Here is an 18,266-nt window from a genome sequence, read left to right as displayed (position 1 = left end):
ACAAAGTCAGCAAGTGTGTTGCGGTTAGTGGATCATGTAACATGAGCTTACCGCGGAGCACTCGAAATACTTGAGGTCGTTGCGCTCTGCGAACTCCTCGGCCTCCTTCGTAGTGATAGCGTCGCGGTTATTGTAGCGGAGATCGGTCTTGTTGGCCAGCAATACACCTACCAAGCCCCACAAAACGCGTTAGGACCACTATACCCTAGGACATGCCATTAGTCCTTCATACCAGGGATGTTGTGGTTCGGAGACGCGTCACGAACGTCCTGGTACCACTTGCTGCACGACTTGAAGGACTCTTTGTTGTTCACATCAAACACCACTAGAGCCATCGACGCGCCTTTGTACTGAAAATGCACCGCACTCAACACAATTAGCATCGCTTCAAACATCCTTCGAGAAATGCACAGGGCAAACAAACGTACGTGAACAGTGCCGAAGTCGAGTTGGTTAAAGATGCTTTGGCCGGCGCAGTCAAAGAGGTAAAGCTCCACGACGACGTTCGTATCCGGGATTGCAATGCTTTTGGTCGACAGCTCCACGTCGGACGTCTGTGAAGAAAAGTAAGCAGCAGCATCAACGAAACTATCCGTCTAGCCTTGCTCACTGCATGTATAACCTCACCATAACGTAGTTCTTCGGGTATTCGTGGCCGTTGCTCTTCAGAACCTGCAGCAAGGCCGTCTTGCCCACAGTCGCGTCCCCAACGATCGCCACCTTGCAGCGCAACACCGTCTGCACACAGAACAGAGTTAGGATGCAGTAGAGGCCTACCGTATCGGGTAGCTGGTCCTCACCGTGCTCTTGTGGGTTGTCTCCATACTGCGCAGCGCCGACATGATAGCGCTTTGGATTGTGCGAACGATCCTTTAAAAGACACGAGCGGTCGTAGGGCCAAACCGACAATGCCCAACACATTCGCAGGGGTGTTTTAACTCCATTCAAAGCTTTAGCTTTACTGCCAGGACCTGGCCATGGGCGCTCTATCTTCCCCAGGTAGAAATCTAACACGCTCTTCGTCGCCCTCGCTCGTGGTAATATCGCTTAACTCCCTCATTTTGAGAAAGCGCGCCGCCTCTTGTCTGAGCAACTCCCGGAGCACCACATAGCCAGTGATGCACTCTGCTATGAGCAGCAACACAAAGCATGTGCCCGCCACAACGTCGAAAGGAAGGCGGTGCTCAGCGAAGAAGGTCAGGTAGACGAAGCCAGGGAACACTGGACACGCCGACAGGAACATGAACGCTGTGAGGGGGAAAACCTGCGCTCGCAAGTTCCCGCGCGTGCCCAGGTAGTATCGAGCTACATCCGCCGGGATCAATACTACCAAGCAGCACACAGGCAAAGCCCGTTGCAGCGACGAATTGTACTCGAGCGCAGCCAGCTTTCATTCAAACAAGCAAACAAACACCATCAGCATATAGAGCAACTCCAACTCGCAGCCAAAAGCGTCTTCTTACTTTGTCCCGTAGAAGAAGACACGATATCGGGTAGAAGAGGAAGCCGAACCAAGCCTCGAAGCAGATCGTCTGTTGCAGTATTAGCCGCGCGCGCCGTCGCTGCCTGGCAAGCAGCATCCGCCTTCGACGATCCTTGGTGTTCCGCTGAAGAGTCTGCCTGAGAATAGCAGCCCAGCCTCCACCACTTCACGACCATCAACGAGTATGAAGGAGATCGAGTGGAGTTGGGACTGTATTAGACTGTGAGGAGTTGTTGTTGTTGTGTGTGTGGGGGTTAGCTCAGATACGTAGCGCCTAGCAGTCGAGGTAGTTGGCAGCCATGAGCAGCTCCATGGCGATCTCCGGCTCGATGTTAAACTCCGGCAGCCGCGACGTGCTGTCCGAGTACTGCGTCTTGTAGTACATGTACTGCGAGACCTTCTCCAGGATGGGGGCGCTGATGTCTGGGAACGTGATCTCGCCCTTGCTCTCCGTGAATTGGCCTGCTAACATATGCGTCAGTGTCGGCGTCTGCACTATCGTTATTAACCTCAAGTGAGCAATACGGACACGCACCGCTGAGCATGGCGCGGATGGTGCCCGACACCATGGCGCACTTCCTGCTGATGTAGATCTCGTGGCCTTCCGCGCTGCGACAAAACAAAATTCACGGTAGAAAATGACATTACGGAGTGAGCTCTCCCACCGTCGACGTTGCTTGCCACTGCCAGCGGTACCTGATGAGCTTGACCATGTCGAGCGCCGGGGCCGCGTCGCCTGCTTCCTGTGCCATGCTTCTCTCTTTCTCGCGCGCGCTACGCTCGACTTCGGGTGGTGTGTCGTCGACTTGACGCTAGGCGAGGCCGTTTCAAAACTAAAACTTGTCTGCATACATTAACCCTGTCAAACGTACGGTAATGAATGCAACCTTTCATCTTTTGGCCGAACATGGGGTGCACTATTGGGCAGCACAATAATGGACACCACTTTGCCAGCATTCGACGTGGCGGTCGCAGTCTTCTGTGCGCTGGCAGCGGCGGCGCTCCTGTCTAAGCTCTCAACTGCAGTGCGTGGAGGGCCCAGCGTGTTCCTGCAAGTGGTGCTCACCGCCCTCGTCGTCGTGCAGCTCTTCTACCTGTACCAAGCGTCCCGACACCAGCTCCAAGAGCTCCGATAACACGGAACGGAATAGAGAGAGAAGAACAACCTTTGCAGTGCGTCATTGTTATCAACCACGTAGCGGGTGGGGTGGAACCCCTCCCTTCCTCCTTATATGCAGCTTAGCCGGCCTGGTTCTTGAGCACCTGGAAGACCTTCTTCTTGATCCACTCCTTGCCGCAGGGCAGGTACGTCTTGGTCTCGAGGTCCAACACGAGCGCGGTGAGGTCCGTGAGCGAGTCGATGTACGTGTACAGGTCCTGGATGTCGTACGTGATGTTCTTCAGGTTCGGGTTCAGCTGCTTGAGCTTGGCCTCGTACATCTTGACCACGCCGTCCATGCCGCCGTTCACCGACTCGAAGTCCAGGTACGTGCGCGAGTTCGGGTCGCGCGTGTACTGCACCAGGATGATGGTGTGCTTGGCCTGTCGGAACTCCGCCTGCAGTCGCCCCAGCACACATACAAGAGCGTCAGCCGCTGCAGCTCACCTTACAGCCAGACCTACCAACGCCCTCACGGCCGTACCATTCTTCCTTCCGCCCTTGCCTGTGAGATCCCCCTTCCGAGTCTGTCTGACTGGCGGTCGAAAATTCCTGATTTGGGTCGCTGTGTGCGGCACACCAACTTCGTGTACGCCACACGACGATCTGCTCGACGGACGCGACCTTTTAGGATCCACGGCACGGCACGGCGTTGACCCCTCCGCGCACTTGACTGCGCGCGTGCTCCGATGGAAGGCCAGGATGACGCGCGCGGCGCCGCGGTGGGCAAGTCGGCCACGGTGCTGTTCGACGCGTCCAAGAAGGAGCAGTTCTACCCGACGAGCGGTCTCAAGAAGCTCGCGCGCAAGCTCAAGCCGCTGTGCCGCGTGGACGTCAACAAGGACGACCTGTCCCGGGACCGGATAAAGGACGCGAGCGTGCTGGTCTTCGCCGGCGTGCGCGAGCGCTTCAGCTCCACCGAGTTCGCCACGCTCAAGGACTTTCTCAACGGAGGCGGCAGCATCCTGCTCATGCTGGGCGAGGGCGGCGAGCAGACGTTCGACACCAACCTCAACGGCTGGCTCAAGGAGTGCGTGGCTCGCTCGCTATCTGGTGTAGTTGTGGTGACACTTGTAGCCTGACGCTTTGCTACTGTTTTTGTTGTTGCAGCTTTGGCATATTCGTGAACCCGGACGCAGTCATCCGGACGGTATATCACAAGTATCACCACCCGAAGGAGGTGCTCATCTCGAGCGGCGTCGTAAACAGAGAGCTAGCGCGCATGGTACTGCGTCATTTCTGTTTCATTGTGACATCTAACTGAGTGGGTCGACTAATGTTGGTATGGTGCACCAGGTGAACGAGCTGTACGGCAGGAAGGATTTACTGGCGTCGGGGCGTGATTCGATGGTCAAACCGACGGGTCCGGGTGGTGCGCTGGAAAAGGACCAGAAGGGCCTCACTTTCGTATACCCTTACGGAGCGACGCTGACAGTGAAGAAGCCAGCAGCTCCGCTTCTGTCTTCGGGCTTCATATCGTATCCGGTGAACAGACCAGTCGTTGCTGCGTGGCAAGAAGGCGGCGTTGCAACACCCGCGTCGAAGTCAAAATCAGGGAGGCTGGTCGTATTCGGCTCAGCGCAGTGCTTTGTGGATGAATGGATCGACAAGGAAGAGAACTCAAAGCTCCAGGAAATTATTTTCCGATGGTTGCTCAAAGATAAGGGCATCACGCTTAACCCCCAGGACGCCGAAGACCCGGATCTGAACGAGTACGTCCGGTTACCTGACACACAAGCACTCAGCGACCGATTGCGATCCTGTATGCAAGAGAGCGAGGAGCTTCCAAAGGACTTCACGAGGCTTTTCGACGACTCGCTCTTCAAGTTCGACACGTCTCTCATTCCCGAAGCTGTAAATCTTTATCGAGAGCTTGGTGTCAAGCACGAGCCTCTCACACTTATCCCTCCGCAGTTTGAATGCCCACTGCCACCGCTCAAGTCTGCAGTATTTCCGCCCGCATTGCGTGAGCCGCCTCCGCCAGCACTGGACCAATTCGATCTCGACGAGCACTTCGCTAGCGAGTCCCTGCGGCTCGCGCAGCTTACGAACAAATGCTCCGATGACGACCTGGAGTACTACGTGCGCGAGAGCGCCGATATCCTTGGCATCCTGCCGCGGCTCGATCCAGAGCGCAGCGATGCCAAGCACGTCCTCGAGTTTATCTTTCAGAAAATCGTCAACTTCAAGAAGCTCAACCAAGACACGGCCCCTGTTGTCGTTGGCTCCAGCGGCCTGAACACAAACACGAACGTGGAGAGCACAGGTAACTTAGCATCTACACGGGCGTCGTCCCTGGCCAACCTCGCAGAATCCAAGGAGTCGAAGCAGTCGACGCCGCCGCCAAGCAGCTTTCGAAACCGGTTGGATGATGACGATGAAGACGACGGTAAGGCCTCCTCGCCGTAAGACACGCAGTCTACTCCAGCCGCGCTCGGCACTATTGCGCAGGTTTAGTAGACAGCAGCAGGAGAGGGAGGCGTTGAAATGCAGTAATATGTTGGTGCAAAGCTAGTTTACTTGCGAGGCTTCTGGTAGACGGTGCTATTGCGGCCCAGCGCGTAGCCTCGCGCGCCTGCAAGCTCCGCTGAAGCTTCATGACGAATATGCTGCACATGCTCGTGGGAGCTCGCACGAAGCCGCGTCTTCGTGGCGGCCAGAACGTCTCCGAATTGTCGAGAGGCAACGTCCAGCTGCCGCTGTAACTCGCTCCGTTCCTGCCGACGGGCTTCGAGGCGTTTGCACATGGGCGTGTATCGCGCCATGATGTTGGCCACCTCTCGATCAATGTGGACGATCTCGCTCTCGTAGTGGTCCATTGCCGCTTGGGTGATCGCCTGCTTTTGCCGCATTGCAGCGACAAGCTTGTCCAGCTCACCGATCTGTACATACGCAAGCAAGAACAATTGGGTTAGAGGAAGCTTCGCGCACTAACGAACGATATCGGTCACGCACGCGAAGAGTGGCAAGCATCGACACGTCTCCTTTCTCCAACGCTTGGCGCTCCATGAGCGTCACTCGGGACGGCTTTGGGGGGCATAACGACAACGGGTTTAGTTGCGACAACAGACACGAGGTCAGGGCACATGAACGGGTGCTCACACTGCTTGGAGCGCCTGTAGGTTGAGGACCGGCAGCGCTCATGATTCCACGCAGCAACGACGACGCCAATTCTACTCAACTGCGCAGCAGCGGGTTATCAGCGCGAACGTCTTCGCTCTCCAGCTAAATATACGGCGCAGCACGTTAAATCCGTGCTTCCGGCTCAGTCCTCCTGCACAAGCCAAAGCACCAACTGGGACCGATTGCAACTGCACAGTTGGCTAACGCGTCGATATCGAGGGGGAGAGTATCTATTCACCGTGTTCCGTCCGTCTCCTACGTCGCTCTCGTTCGCCGGCTCAAAGTGCCACATGTAGCGTGTCTTCCCCACAGAAAAAAATATCTTCACCTCACTCCACGTCGACCTGGTCGGGACATCCTCATTCTCCGCTGCTGCGTTGCCTTCAACCCCCTTTAAACTATAGGAAAAGTGGGCGCTGGTAGAGCCTCCGCCCGCGTGCCTGCCGACTTGGAACTAACGTAGCGAGCCCGTCGCTTATCCGTACTGCAGGCGGAAGACGTCGTTGTGGATGTAGTACTGGCCGGGCTGGTGGGCCACGAGCTGGAACACCTGCGTGAACTGGATCGGGTTGTTCTCCTCGATCTGGATCTTGCCCTGCACGAAGATGATCATGGCGTTGCCCGACGTGGACGGCTGGATGTCCACGGTGGGGAACTCGTGGCGCACGGCCGGCAGTCCCTGCAGCTTGGCCATGATGGCTTGCTGGCCCGTGGACATCTGGCCCTCCCAGCTCATGTTCGACACGCCTTGCTGCAGAGAATTCAGACACGATGATAATGATACACACACTTAGTTACATGCACTGGGCTCTTCTCGGTGGGTTGGGCGACATGAGACGTACGTAGAGGCTGGCGAGCCCCGCCCGGTTCGTGTCGAACGTGGTGTAGTAGTGCTGCACGAAGGCCTTGGCGACGTCCTCGGCCGACATGGTTGGTCTCTCTCGCTGCGCTTTGCTTCCTCCCCGCCGCCTTTTAGACTGGCGCTGAGTATGCGCCAAGTATTCGTGGTGCGCAGGAACACACCGTGTTTTGGCATTTTGAGATCGGAGACGAACGCGATTGGGGGAAATGAATTTCAGCAAATTAGATCGAGGAGCCTTATCATTGGATGAAACTAAGCATGAAATAAAATGGCTACACTTGGTGGACACTTTGGTGCTTGTGCTCGGGGGCTCACAGCGCGCAGACCCGCTGGGACGCCAGAGCCTCCGAGGGGGCCAGATCTTCGCGCTCGCCGACCTCCGAGGACGCCGAGGGCGAAATGCTGGAGCTGCCGAGCAATCGCAGCTGCTGCAGGGCCAGGAACGACTCGAACAGCTCCCTGGACGCGTCGCACTTGGGGATCACATGGCCCTGCGTGTGCACCGAAGTCAGCACGCGGTTCTGGATGGTCTGGCAACCACAACAACAATGAAGTGTTAGTCTTCAACAGCTACATCTACGTGTAGCGGGCCCACTCGAGTGAACGCACCTCTTCCTGTTTAAATATGTCCACCACTTGCTGGCTCTTGGCGGCCGGAATGACGTAGTCGTTCGAGCCGAACACGTGCAGCGACGCAATGTCCGGGACCACACCCGATTCCAATGAGTACTGCGGGGAGCCCAGGTAGCTGCCGATGAGCACGGCCAGCTTTGGAGACCACTGCAGCTCAGATCGGGCCTGCACACAAGGATCCAGCAACAACAAGAGTCCGTCAGTTACTACTGCGCGCTCACACCCGAGCGCGCTTACCCCACGCACCTCGTGCGAGCACATCCACGCCGCGAGACTCGCCCCTTGGGAGAAACCGATGACTCCGTCCACGTCCCCGACCTCGTCCAGCTTCGCGCGCAGGAAGTCCAGCAGCACGTCGCGGTCTCCGTCCAAGCTACCGGGGTCCTCCTGGTGGATGCCCAGCGGCCGCCACCACGCGCGGAACTCGGTCGTCTTCTTGGCGCAGCGCACGCGCTTGGGCTTGCTGGGCGCGGCGGCGGAGAAGGCACTCGCGCGCTTGCTCTGGCGCGCGAGAATCGGCGGCACGATGGTAAAAGGTCCGTCCAGGAAGACGAAGTCCACGCTCGCGTCCGCGCCGCACAGCGGCTTGGTCTTGGCCGAGAACGTGGCCGCGTCCTGGTACATGCCGTGCAGACACAGCAGCCGCAGCTTGCGCTCCGTGCTCCGGCCCAGCAGGCGCGCCGCCGTCATGTTCGCGCTGCGGCACGAGCTCGGGAATGCCCTCCAAGCCAGCGCCTCCAGCAACCCCGCGATTTGTAGCTGCTCGGCCGTCACAGACACTTGTCGGGTAACGTCAAGTTTCTATAAATCGATATGCGAAACTGTCGTTTACTATCGGATCTGGACTGTGAGATTCTTTTTATTTGTGAGAATCGGTAGGGTAGCTTTTGAAGGGGTCGAAATGTAGATACCACGGTACGTACTTGCGACATCGACCTTGCCACGTCACGACCAATCACGTCGAACACGCCGTTTCTGCTCAGATCGCGACGGTCCCGAGGCCAATCGATCCGCGCAGCGAGATTGCCGCGCTGGCTCTGCGGCGGCAGGCGTTCGTTGCCTGCTCTCGTTGTTTTCTGGTATCGGCTAGGCTCGTGGCGTGGCCGCAGTACACAACACTCCATGCAGACTCGAGGTTGCGAGACGACCGCCATGCACTTTCAAGGACGCGCATGCGTCATGTTACCCTTGGCAGCAACGCCGATCTCCACAAATGTTCGAGCATGCGGTAATTCTCCTCACGCCGTTCAGTTTGACAAGAATCCGCGCCGCGTTTGAATCTGGAACCAAACAGTTCATGGCGGCATCGAGCATTACTCTGATCTGCTCGGCCGGTAGATGGCCGACTTGATGAACACTTCTTTCGATCTCGTGGTGGCTACGCTTTCAAACTTACATAAGTGTGCGTTCATCAGTGTTTCCAATCTATGCTGCTCCATTGCAGAGTGATCGTGCATCCTTTTTTTCTTTTAGTGGTATGTCAAGCTGAAGTGTCTAACAAAGCAACCACCTCGACACACGTAAAAACTTTCAGTGCTCTATTCGCTGGATCACCTGTGCAAGCCCATACTCAAAGCAATTTCGTCGCTGGTGACTACGTCCTGCGAGGAATTCGGAAGTCTGGGCCGTACAGATGCTCCAGGTACAATGTTCGTCGGGCTGGGCAGAGTACTCGAAAGTCGGCGAACGGACAGCTCAGAAGCGGAAACACGTAGTATCGTGGAATGAGGAGCAGCTTGGCGTACCGGTCGATCTGCAGACACTTGGAGCACGCGTGCCAACAGCTCGACGGGTGCGTTCCCAGCATTTCAACGCCGTTGGCCTCGGACTCGACAAACACGAACACGTCCACGTAGAAGCCGTAGGTCTTGTCCACGAGCCGAGCGGGGATGTTCCAGTCGCGGTTCCGGGCTCGATGGATCTTGCTGTCGTAGACCTGGAGCTCATACCCGTCGGGAACGGCCCAGTGCTTGTCCCGAAGCTGCTCGTACCCTTCCATCGTCATGCCAAAGTCGGCGTCGTCGTCCCATGGGATGACCGACTGCGTTCGGAATTGACCCAGCAAGGTGCCGCTGTCGACCCAGTAGTCCACGTCCCTCTTGTCGAGCATTGCACTGAAGATGCGGACGAGCTCGGTGATGGTCTCGGTGCGCTTGCGAGCAGTGACGCAGGCTTCTGGGCGGTAGTAGTGGCTGTCGATGTGGCCTTCCAGCTCCACACACCAGTAGCTGCGAATCCCCGAGGGCAGGCCACGCACCAGCGCGTGGTCCATCTCTGCAAGCTCCGACAACTGGCACCAGCATAGCGATGAGAGGAGCAGCGCGGCCAACGCAGCGACTGACCATCGCGAAGCTCCGCGACGCAGAGTAGGCCGCCACAATGGCCAAACCCGCTGCATAGCTGGCCTGACTAGACGACGTATCCGTGACACTGCACACTACGCAGAGAGACACAAGCGATGTTACAAGCCGCGACGCGTCCTCGATGCGGGCGATCACTTACCGAGCTGCAGCTTGGATACTAAAATGAAGGTTGAGTGCACAGACAGACGATCGCAACGCTGACATATCCACGGTTTGATGACTTTCTGCAGTGCAGGACCTGCACTGCTCACTCTGCTACCAATAGGTTCGACGCACAACAGGCCCCACGAGCTCTTCATGAACTCCTGGGATTATCTAGCACGACGCGTCCATATCGGCCAAGGCCGGCGTTCATTACCCAAGGTGAGCAACTTCCAACACTCTTTCAACAAAACCCGTAACATTGCTTCAACATTGCCTTCATCGGCATCGTTCTACTACTTCTTAGGTTCAAGCACCCCCGCTCTACACCGCGAGCGCCTCCGTGATATTGCGATAGCGCTCGCTGTCCTTCTCCGCCAGGTAGTCCGGGTCGTTGGCGACGCGCTGCCGCAGCATGGCCTTGAATTTGTTCTCGTAGACCTTGGTCATGCCGGTCTGCGCCAGCTGCGACACCAGGCCGTCGCGCAGCTCCTGCCACTGGCGGTTGTGCTCCAGCTGCGACGAGCGCACGGCCTCGTTGAGCATGTTGGCCAGCATCGTGCCCACCTCCATGTACACGTTCGGCATGGCTGACGGCTTCGTGCGATAGGAGCGACTGTGCGGCTTGGTCAGCACCTTGGCCGCGCTGGCCACGCGCAGCTTGGTGGCATCCTTGTCGATGGTCCTGAGCCAGTCTTGCTGCTCGGCGGCGGGCACGTGGCGCTTCACGAGCTCCTGCCACGACACTGGGGCCTGCTGCAGCGAGTTGGCGCCGCATCCGAACATGGGGTTGGCCCCGCCGTTGCCGCCGAACATTTGGGACATCATGGGCATCATCTGGGACATCATTTGGCCCAGGTCGGGCATGTTGGGCGCAGCAGGCGCGGCGCTGGGGGTCGCCACGGCGCCGCGGGCCCACGACGGCGGCACGGCGGAGGCCGCCGCTTGCTGCACGACCGTCTGCTGCTGCTCCTCCTCCGCCATCTCCATGAGCATGTCGTCCGCCAAGCTGTCCAGCATCTCGTCGTCCGAGAGGGACATGTTGTCCAGGATGTCGTCGCTCATCTTGCGCCGCGTTCCGACCGAGCCGAAATCTATTGTGACAGTTGACTGGCAGATGATTGACAGTTGTGGGACATATTCCACACTATAAGAGCGTTTCCTACAGTTGACGAGCACACGAAGCTGTATTAGGGGTTGTAGCTCCTGAGGAGCTACGCTGCGACTTCAACTACTTCTTGCCCTTCTTGGCGGCCTTGACGGGCTCGTCGACGACGACGATCTGGTCTTCGTGCACGCCGAACATCTCCGGCAGCACCTCCAGCAGCTCCGTGACGCAGTCGCCCTGCAGCTGGATCTGCTGCTGGCCCTGGTCCGTCTTCGACAGCGACGAGCTGCAGGCGAACTTCTTGCCCATACTCTTGCAGGCGTCCTTGATGTTGACGCCCTCGAAGTCCTCGAGGCCCGTGACGAAAGTGAGGCGCTTGCGGCCCTTGCGCGAGCTCTTGGAGATGGTCACCATGCAGTTCTCCTTGCGCTTGGCGGCCTCCTCGATCTTGTTCTTCTTCTTCTTCTTGACGGTCTTGCCCTCTACCTCGAGCGTGATGCCCTCCACGCCGTCGGCGATCTGCTGCTCCACCTCCAGCAGCTCGGCCACCGTGCGGTTGTATTTGGTGAGCACCAGGTCGGGGCAGTGCTCGGCCAGCCACGGCTTGCACTCGTTGAACATGGGGCCGTACTCGCAGTACTCCGGCGGGAACGTGTCAATGGGGCAGTACACCACGTTGCGCAGCTTGGGCTGGCCGTCGTCCTCGTCGTCGCGCTCCTCATCGTCGTCGTCGTCGTCGTCGTGGGCCGCGTCGTCCTCCTCGTCGTCCGCGTCGCCCGGCTCGGGACCGTACTTCTTGACCAGCGCGTCGAAGAGCTTGGACTCCTTGCCCTTGTACTTGGCCAGCACCTGCGGCACGTCGCCCACCTTCTCGGGGTTGTACTTCTGGTAGAAGGCCAGCAGGCGCTGGTGGTTCAGGTCCTTCACTTCGGTGGCGGCCACCTCTTCCTCCTCCTCTTCATCCTCGTCGTCCTCGTCCTCTTCCTCCTGCTGCTGCTGCGCGTCGAACTGCTCGTCCTCCGCCGGCTCGGGGCCGTACTTCTTCACCAGCGCCGAGAACAGCTGCGTCTCGCGGCCTTTGAAGCGCTCCAGCACGCCGTCGATCTCGTGCAGCTTGTCGGCGTTGTACTTCTGGTAGAAGCGCGTCAGGCGCTCGCGGTGCGGCGACATGGTGGCGGCCGCGGCAAGCTCTTCCTGCTTTGCCACTCGTTAGGGTTACCTCTGGACCGCGATGCTCCGGTATCAATATATACGGGTAAACAGACCTGATACTGTGAAACACGATGTAACGATGTATCAAGGTAGTTTTGAGTGACAGACAAGATATCCATAAATAACTTCAAAAACGAATATTATCTGATTCTGAGCGCGGTCGCTGATTTCTCGCTCCTGATTGGTGGCGAGACTATTGTGTCCCACACCAGCTTCATGCGGATTGGCTGATATCTTCAATTCCGACCGATGTTCCGCCCACAGTTCCAGAGTTCGCCTGCCGACCGAGAAGCTGGTCCCGTGCATGCGGTCGGCGTATCTCCGCGCCTGCTGCATCTCATCCATTGCCGACCCGTTCCCCTGGAAGCGGAGTTTCCCACGCCCAGCTGCATACCGCATTTGTGCTGCCTACGCCCACTACCGCCCTAGAGAATCGCAGTTGAAGCAGATTGACACATCCCCAAAATGCTCTGGAAAAGCTCCGACCTCGAGAGTTTGGACTATGGTGCGGACCTACAGCAACACTCACTGTTAATGCATACGGGCTATTAACGGATGTAACTGGCTGCTGCTGCTGCTGCAGACCTGTTCGAGAGCGTGGTGAACAAGTCGGGCATGGGCTACAAGTACCGCAACGGCCAGGAGAAGAACCGACTCATCTACGCGCGCTGGTTCCTCACGCTCCTGACTGGCCTCATCACGGCGCTCGTTGCAGTCTTCATGCTCTACTTCACCACTCTGCTCGCGTCGCTGAAGCAGCACCTGCTCGAGTACACGATCCGCCACGAGCTGGCCAAGCACGTGCTGTTCGGCACAACGTTCTGGAGCATCGTGGCGTTCAATCTCGGGCTCGTGGCGATCGCTGCGACTGTCACATCTTTCGGTGAGCCTGTTGCTGCAGGCTCAGGTACGTCAGTTGTGGCTTTTCGAGGTGAGACAGGGACTCAAGAGGGGCCGCTCACTTCAAGTGTGTTACGATTTGTTGCACTGCACTTGATGCCCCAGGCATCTCGGAGGTCAAGACGACTCTAAACGGCATGAAGATCCCACGCATGCTGCGCCTGCGCACGTTCTTTTGCAAAATTATCGGCACAGTGTGTTCCGTGGCCGGCGGATTACCAGTAGGAAAGGAAGGTCCCATGATCCATAGGTGCGTAGACATGCACGATTGGATTCCTGTCGAGAGCTAAGTGTGAATTGCTATTGTGTAGCGGCGCAATTGTTGCAGCGGGACTTTCGCAGGGTAAATCGTCTACTCTTGGGTACGACACAAGGTAAGAAGCTCTGGAATTGCTTAGTAGCACACTATGGACGAATTTATAATTGTTTACACTTTTGCTGTAGCTTTTCCTACTTTGCAGGTTTCCGCAACGATAGAGAGAAGCGCGATTTCGTGGCTTGTGGTGCTGCAGCAGGTGTTGCATCGGCATTCGGGGCTCCCATCGGCGGAGTTCTCTTTGTGTTGGAGGAAGGCGCGTCCTTCTGGAACCAGACGCTCACATGGCGAACACTGTTCTGCGCCATGTCCGCAACATTTACGCTGGCGTTCTTCCTCTCTGGGATGAATGATAATCTGTCGTGGGGAACGCTTGGCAGTCATACCGGAAGCTTCAGCTTCGGGCCGTTTACGTCGAGCACGTACCAGATCTGGGAGGTGCCGCTTTTCGTGCTCATGGGAATTGGTGGCGGACTGCAGGGAGCTTTCTTCAATGGTCTTAACACGCGTCTCGCGAGGGTGCGATCACGCTGGGTTCGAACTCGCGGAGTAGCGTGGATGGAAGCTCTACTTGTGTCCGTCCTGATCTCCTCACTGTTATTCTCGACTCCATTCCTGCTCGGCAAGTGCTACAACCTGCCCCAGGCTCGCGACGATGTCATTCATCTTGCAGATGCAGCCGCCGCGGCTGCAACGCCTAATAAGGCTTTTGTTTTCGGGATGGAAATACTGAAGAAGAACGGCTCAGCTTGCATTTGTGAGAGCTGTACGAGCGTATCGATGGATGGAGCTGAGTGTTTCCAAGCTGACGAGACCGTGCAGTACCCGTACAAGAAAGAGTTGGTGCGCTTCTACTGCCCCGAGGGCCAATACAACGACTTGGCCTCGCTGATGCTGACGGGAGGAGAAACAGCCATCAAGCACCTGTTTCACGCACCTCCAGACTCGTTCGATGTGCGCAACCTCGTCGTGTTCTGGCTCATGATGTTGGTGTTGGCATGCATCACGTACGGACTCAAGATCCCGAGCGGGTTGTTCGTGCCAGCCTTGCTCGTTGGAGCCGCGTACGGACGGCTGTGGACTCGAGTGATTAACTACTTCACGAGTGTGCAGCACATGAAGACGGTGGACCCACGGACGTACGGACTTGTGGGGAGTCTGGCGATGCTGGGCGGAGTGACGCGCATGACCATCTCGTTGACTGTCATTATCCTCGAGTGTACGGGTAACATCGAGTTCGGTCTGCCGCTCATTCTGACGTCGTTCTTCGCTCGCTGGGTGGGCAACTACTTCAACGAAGGCATCTACGATATCCACATCCACCTGCGCCACGTGCCGTTCCTGGACTGGGATCCGCCATTACGCGGCGCCTTCCTGCGCGTGAAGCACATCATGACTCCAAACCCGAAGACGCTGCGCACTGTGGAGCGCGCCGGAGTGATTTTCGACCTGCTGGTGAGCACGAAGCATAACGCGTTCCCCGTCATCGTGGAGGATCCAACTTTTGGCAGCCGCTTCTTCGCCGGCGTCATCCTGCGCAAGCAGCTCAACGTGTTGCTGAGCCACAACGACTTCAGCGTCGACAAGCCCAAGCCGTTCCACCGCCAGCCGCATCCCGCCTCCTACCAACCGGACGTGACGCCGACAGGAAATCTACGCCACCGTCGTCCTAGAGACTTAGAAGCGAACGACACCCCGCGCGTGGATGACAAGCTGCTGGAGTCGCCTCTCGCCAGCAACTACTGCCTGTCGTACCACGATATGGAGGCGCATTATCCGCGATACCCGATCCCGACTCCGATGCATCAGGACTTCCTCGCTGCAGCTCATGCGGGTCGCGTCGCTGGCGACGAGTTGTACACGCTGTCGGAGGAGGACCGCGGCCTGTGGGTCGACCTCACGCCATACATGAACCAGACGCCGTACTTGATCCAGGAGGAGGCTCCTTTCGTGCGCGCCTACCGCCTCTTCCGAAGTGCCGGTCTCCGCCACCTGGTCGTCGTGAACCGCCACAACAACGTGCGCGGCATCATCACGCGGCGAGAGCTGGAGGAGGAGCACTGCACGCGCTGCTTCCGGCTGGCCAAGAACATCGACACGGACGACGTGTATCCGCTCTCGGGCGCCCCTCCTGTTGGCTTCTTCCGCAAGCTGCGCCGCAAAGTGTCTCGCACCGAGCAAGTCAAGCGCGCACTGAGCAACTCGGTCTCAATGACCCGTGACGACGACTTGGACGGCAATGAAGGAGGCACCGCCCTGAACGAGCTGCTCCCACGGTAAGATATCCCATGCAGTGCAGACCCAGCAGAATAAGTAAGAGCTCGTTGAATAGACTGTATTCGCCACCATTGCCTCGGTCTCCGCTGCAGTCTCCACTGCAGCTCGTGTGCACACGTTTTATACGCACAACGACGTTAGCTCGAGATATTTTCTAGCAGCGACCATGGTCAGGAAGAGGAAGGCGACGACGACGAACGCTTCCTCAAGCCCACCGCCAGGGTCCGGGGCCTCCGACCAACTCCATGATGCAGTGAAGACGCCGGCCATTGTGCCGACGTCCACGCAAGTGTCGTTCAAGGAGATGCAGCGGCTGCACGCCATGCGGATGGAGCTCTTCGGCTTCGGGGGCTGGCTGGCCTCCGCGCTCTTCTACGGTGCGTGAGCTTGAAGCAGAGTGTATCCATGCAAGGCTGATGGTGTTGTCCCTGCAGTGTTGTTCTTGGTGTGGGCGTACGTGCCCGAGGCGACGCTGGAAGCCTACGGGTTCACCTACTTCCCGTCCAAACACTGGGCGGTGGCGGTGCCGTCCATGATCGTCGTGACCTACCTCTTCTCGCTGGTGCTCTACAAGGCAGTGAACCTGCTGTCCACGCCTGGCCTCGGGTCCTACGCGACCATCCTCGACACGCACACGGTGCTGCTGCCCGAGGGCACCGCGTGCTTTGAAGACGACACGGAGGCGACGCCCGGGATCGGGGATATCTCCATCTTTGAAGTCAACCGGCACTTGTTCTCGTCGGCCAACGAAGACATGCAGGTCAACGAGGAATAGACGAACGCAACACTAGCAAGACGATATAGAAGTTGATCCTACGTGCTCGTGACGCTTCCGTTCCCTTTAGTTGATACGACAACACCGAGCCGTCAACTCGCCATCTACTGTTTGCTGGGGGCGCGATGCATCTACAAGCCCATGGCGTACTTCATGATCTGGTTCTTGAGCGGCTCCACGGCGTTGAGCGAGCCCATGCCAACGTTGCGTGCCACAGACACGGCGTCGGGCGTGGGGCCGAACATTCGCTTGAAGCCGTCCATGGCCAACTGCATGGTGATGTTGGCCTTCATACGCTCGTCCTCGTACTGCTGGAGGAAGTACTCGCTCGAGAGGTTCTCGCCGCTCTTGACGCCCTCAACGAGCAGATCGCTCAACGCCTGAACGTCGCCCAGGCCAAGGTTCAGGCCCTGGCCAGCCAGCGGGTGGATCGTGTGCGCGGAGTCGCCCACCAGAGCGAGACCCGGCTTGATGTACTTGGTAGCGTGCTTCAGCTTGAGCGGGAAGGCGAAGCGGTGGCCGACCGTGGCCACGGCCTTGGGAGGGGCGACGAACGGGTCCGAGAGGGCAGCGGCCGACATGATGGTGCTGGCGGCGTGGTGCACGCCCTTGACCAGGTCCGAGAGCACCGGGAGACCCGGGAACTCGGGCGGGACGGGCGTCGTCGACGGGGCGGAGTAGGCGTCGTTGAGACGCGCCACAAACTCCTCGGGGCTGAGCGCCGTGAGCTCCTTGGCCATGTCGGCCGAGCACGACCAGACCACCGACGAGTAGCCGTCGCGCATGGGCAGCAGCGCCACGGGGCCCGTGGGGTAGAAGCGCTGCCAGGCCGTCTCGTTCACGCGGTCGGTCTTGACGGTGGCCACGACGGCCTGCTGGTCGTAGTCCCAGCCCCACGTGCCGAGCGCCGAGAGCGTGCGGATGATGGAGTTGCCGCCGTCGGCGGCCACCACGAGGTCGGCCTTCATGCGCTGGCCGTCCTCCAGGCCGATCTCCGAGATGCCCGAGACGGACGTGGGGCGCTGGAAGTGCTTGACCTTGGACGGGCAGTAGAGCTTGAGCGGCGCGCTGTCGTCCTCGATGGCGGTCAGCGCGTTCATGCGGTCGTGCAGCGCGCGCACCAGCACGCGGTGCTCCAGCACGTGGCCGAGCACGTCCTTGCCGGCCTTCTTGGCGTCGAAGCGGATGAAGCCGTCGCCCATGGCGTCCCACGCCTGCATGTCCTTGAACACGGAGCGGTGGCCGTCGGACACGAGGTCCCAGGCGCCGCAGCTCTCCAGCAGCTTCTGGCTGGCGGGCGTGATGGTGAACACGCGCAGGTCCACCGAATCCTCCTCCACGGACGGCGCGACGGGGGCCTCCGACGGCTCAATGACCGCCACGCTCTTGCCCTTGAACACCGGGTTGCTCTTGAGCTGGCAGGCCAGCGCGGAGCCCACGAGGCCGCCGCCCACGACCACCACGTCGTAGTGCGGCACCTGCGGGTCGAACGGGGCCGCTGCGGTGGCCAGCGAACGCGCCGCCAGGGCGCGCGAGCAGCGCAGCGAGCGCGTCGACAGACGCGCGACGGAGGAGAGCACCATGATGCGGAGCTGGGGAAGGGAGCTGCTGCTGCTAATTCGACTGCGTAGCTTTTGCACCGAAGTCTGTGGTCAAGAAGTTGAGACCAACCGCGTACTGTACAGCTTCGGCTAAGTTCGATAAAACCCTGTCAAAATTCAGAGTGATGGTTGTGATTCAGAGTGATGATTCTGATCGGTGCAACATAATCTGTGTACTTAGGAACCGGCTACATGTAGCCCGAGCAGGAGTGCTTGTTGTTCTGTGTACAAACAATGACACAGACGATAATGACGGCAAATGCGATCGCGTTTCCTGCAAGCACTTCCATCACATTGCGTGACCTGCATGAGC

At 58.5% G+C, this 18,266-nt stretch overlaps 14 protein-coding genes across 14 annotated transcripts; 3 read left to right on the top strand and 11 right to left on the bottom strand.

Annotated features, from left to right (window-relative positions):
- Window positions 1-218: 218 nt before the first annotated feature.
- PHYSODRAFT_512792 (hypothetical protein) lies at window positions 219-842 on the bottom strand (the record flags this gene model as incomplete). Its single annotated transcript, XM_009532369.1, has 4 exons — window positions 219-350; window positions 429-554; window positions 628-738; window positions 801-842. 4 exons carry the CDS (start codon window positions 840-842, stop codon window positions 219-221), a joined length of 411 nt encoding a protein of 136 aa, XP_009530664.1.
- Window positions 843-958: 116 nt separating this feature from the next.
- On the bottom strand, window positions 959-1,580 carry PHYSODRAFT_513943 (hypothetical protein; the record flags this gene model as incomplete). The annotated part of the gene is made up of 2 exons (XM_009532368.1): window positions 959-1,387; window positions 1,464-1,580. The coding sequence occupies 2 exons, from the start codon at window positions 1,578-1,580 to the stop codon at window positions 959-961; spliced, it is 546 nt and encodes a 181-aa protein (XP_009530663.1).
- Window positions 1,581-1,757: 177 nt separating this feature from the next.
- PHYSODRAFT_511266 (hypothetical protein) lies at window positions 1,758-2,235 on the bottom strand (the record flags this gene model as incomplete). The annotated part of the gene is made up of 3 exons (XM_009532367.1): window positions 1,758-1,948; window positions 2,019-2,092; window positions 2,180-2,235. The coding sequence occupies 3 exons, from the start codon at window positions 2,233-2,235 to the stop codon at window positions 1,758-1,760; spliced, it is 321 nt and encodes a 106-aa protein (XP_009530662.1).
- Window positions 2,236-2,636: 401 nt separating this feature from the next.
- PHYSODRAFT_286574 (hypothetical protein) lies at window positions 2,637-3,154 on the bottom strand. The gene is made up of 2 exons (XM_009532366.1): window positions 3,127-3,154; window positions 2,637-3,040 (listed from the first exon to the last, which is right to left on the bottom strand). The coding sequence occupies exons 1-2, from the start codon at window positions 3,127-3,129 to the stop codon at window positions 2,723-2,725; spliced, it is 321 nt and encodes a 106-aa protein (XP_009530661.1). The 5' UTR covers window positions 3,130-3,154; the 3' UTR covers window positions 2,637-2,722.
- A 177-nt stretch (window positions 3,155-3,331) lies between these two features.
- Window positions 3,332-5,051, top strand: PHYSODRAFT_259120 (hypothetical protein; the record flags this gene model as incomplete). Its single annotated transcript, XM_009532365.1, has 3 exons — window positions 3,332-3,672; window positions 3,753-3,867; window positions 3,939-5,051. 3 exons carry the CDS (start codon window positions 3,332-3,334, stop codon window positions 5,049-5,051), a joined length of 1,569 nt encoding a protein of 522 aa, XP_009530660.1.
- Window positions 5,052-5,158: 107 nt separating this feature from the next.
- PHYSODRAFT_512440 (hypothetical protein) lies at window positions 5,159-5,651 on the bottom strand (the record flags this gene model as incomplete). The annotated part of the gene is made up of 2 exons (XM_009532364.1): window positions 5,159-5,524; window positions 5,598-5,651. 2 exons carry the CDS (start codon window positions 5,649-5,651, stop codon window positions 5,159-5,161), a joined length of 420 nt encoding a protein of 139 aa, XP_009530659.1.
- Window positions 5,652-6,181: 530 nt separating this feature from the next.
- PHYSODRAFT_286573 (hypothetical protein) lies at window positions 6,182-6,731 on the bottom strand. Its single transcript, XM_009532363.1, has 2 exons — window positions 6,608-6,731; window positions 6,182-6,516 (listed from the first exon to the last, which is right to left on the bottom strand). Exons 1-2 carry the CDS (start codon window positions 6,692-6,694, stop codon window positions 6,241-6,243), a joined length of 363 nt encoding a protein of 120 aa, XP_009530658.1. The 5' UTR covers window positions 6,695-6,731; the 3' UTR covers window positions 6,182-6,240.
- Window positions 6,732-6,841: 110 nt separating this feature from the next.
- On the bottom strand, window positions 6,842-7,961 carry PHYSODRAFT_546949 (hypothetical protein). Its single transcript, XM_009532362.1, has 4 exons — window positions 7,507-7,961; window positions 7,237-7,425; window positions 6,983-7,157; window positions 6,842-6,937 (listed from the first exon to the last, which is right to left on the bottom strand). The coding sequence occupies exons 1-4, from the start codon at window positions 7,948-7,950 to the stop codon at window positions 6,900-6,902; spliced, it is 846 nt and encodes a 281-aa protein (XP_009530657.1). The 5' UTR covers window positions 7,951-7,961; the 3' UTR covers window positions 6,842-6,899.
- An 893-nt stretch (window positions 7,962-8,854) lies between these two features.
- On the bottom strand, window positions 8,855-9,532 carry PHYSODRAFT_302931 (hypothetical protein; the record flags this gene model as incomplete). The annotated part of the gene is made up of 1 exon (XM_009532361.1): window positions 8,855-9,532. One exon carries the CDS (start codon window positions 9,530-9,532, stop codon window positions 8,855-8,857), a length of 678 nt encoding a protein of 225 aa, XP_009530656.1.
- Window positions 9,533-10,088: 556 nt separating this feature from the next.
- On the bottom strand, window positions 10,089-10,829 carry PHYSODRAFT_511792 (hypothetical protein; the record flags this gene model as incomplete). The annotated part of the gene is made up of 1 exon (XM_009532360.1): window positions 10,089-10,829. The coding sequence occupies one exon, from the start codon at window positions 10,827-10,829 to the stop codon at window positions 10,089-10,091; it is 741 nt and encodes a 246-aa protein (XP_009530655.1).
- Window positions 10,830-10,995: 166 nt separating this feature from the next.
- PHYSODRAFT_259204 (hypothetical protein) lies at window positions 10,996-12,042 on the bottom strand (the record flags this gene model as incomplete). Its single annotated transcript, XM_009532359.1, has 1 exon — window positions 10,996-12,042. One exon carries the CDS (start codon window positions 12,040-12,042, stop codon window positions 10,996-10,998), a length of 1,047 nt encoding a protein of 348 aa, XP_009530654.1.
- Window positions 12,043-12,549: 507 nt separating this feature from the next.
- On the top strand, window positions 12,550-15,650 carry PHYSODRAFT_562008 (hypothetical protein; the record flags this gene model as incomplete). The annotated part of the gene is made up of 5 exons (XM_009532358.1): window positions 12,550-12,589; window positions 12,668-12,991; window positions 13,090-13,234; window positions 13,296-13,358; window positions 13,429-15,650. 5 exons carry the CDS (start codon window positions 12,550-12,552, stop codon window positions 15,578-15,580), a joined length of 2,724 nt encoding a protein of 907 aa, XP_009530653.1. The 3' UTR covers window positions 15,581-15,650.
- Window positions 15,651-15,881: 231 nt separating this feature from the next.
- Window positions 15,882-16,352, top strand: PHYSODRAFT_510624 (hypothetical protein; the record flags this gene model as incomplete). Its single annotated transcript, XM_009532357.1, has 2 exons — window positions 15,882-15,954; window positions 16,012-16,352. 2 exons carry the CDS (start codon window positions 15,882-15,884, stop codon window positions 16,350-16,352), a joined length of 414 nt encoding a protein of 137 aa, XP_009530652.1.
- A 131-nt stretch (window positions 16,353-16,483) lies between these two features.
- On the bottom strand, window positions 16,484-17,935 carry PHYSODRAFT_562005 (monooxygenase; the record flags this gene model as incomplete). Its single annotated transcript, XM_009532356.1, has 1 exon — window positions 16,484-17,935. One exon carries the CDS (start codon window positions 17,933-17,935, stop codon window positions 16,484-16,486), a length of 1,452 nt encoding a protein of 483 aa, XP_009530651.1.
- Window positions 17,936-18,266: the final 331 nt, after the last annotated feature.

This window comes from Phytophthora sojae (assembly GCF_000149755.1).
Source record: "Phytophthora sojae unplaced genomic scaffold PHYSOscaffold_6, whole genome shotgun sequence".
Classification (NCBI taxonomy): domain Eukaryota; phylum Oomycota; class Peronosporomycetes; order Peronosporales; family Peronosporaceae; genus Phytophthora; species Phytophthora sojae.
Note: the sequence above shows the minus strand (reverse complement) of the source record. Positions and strands in the feature narration are given on the sequence as shown.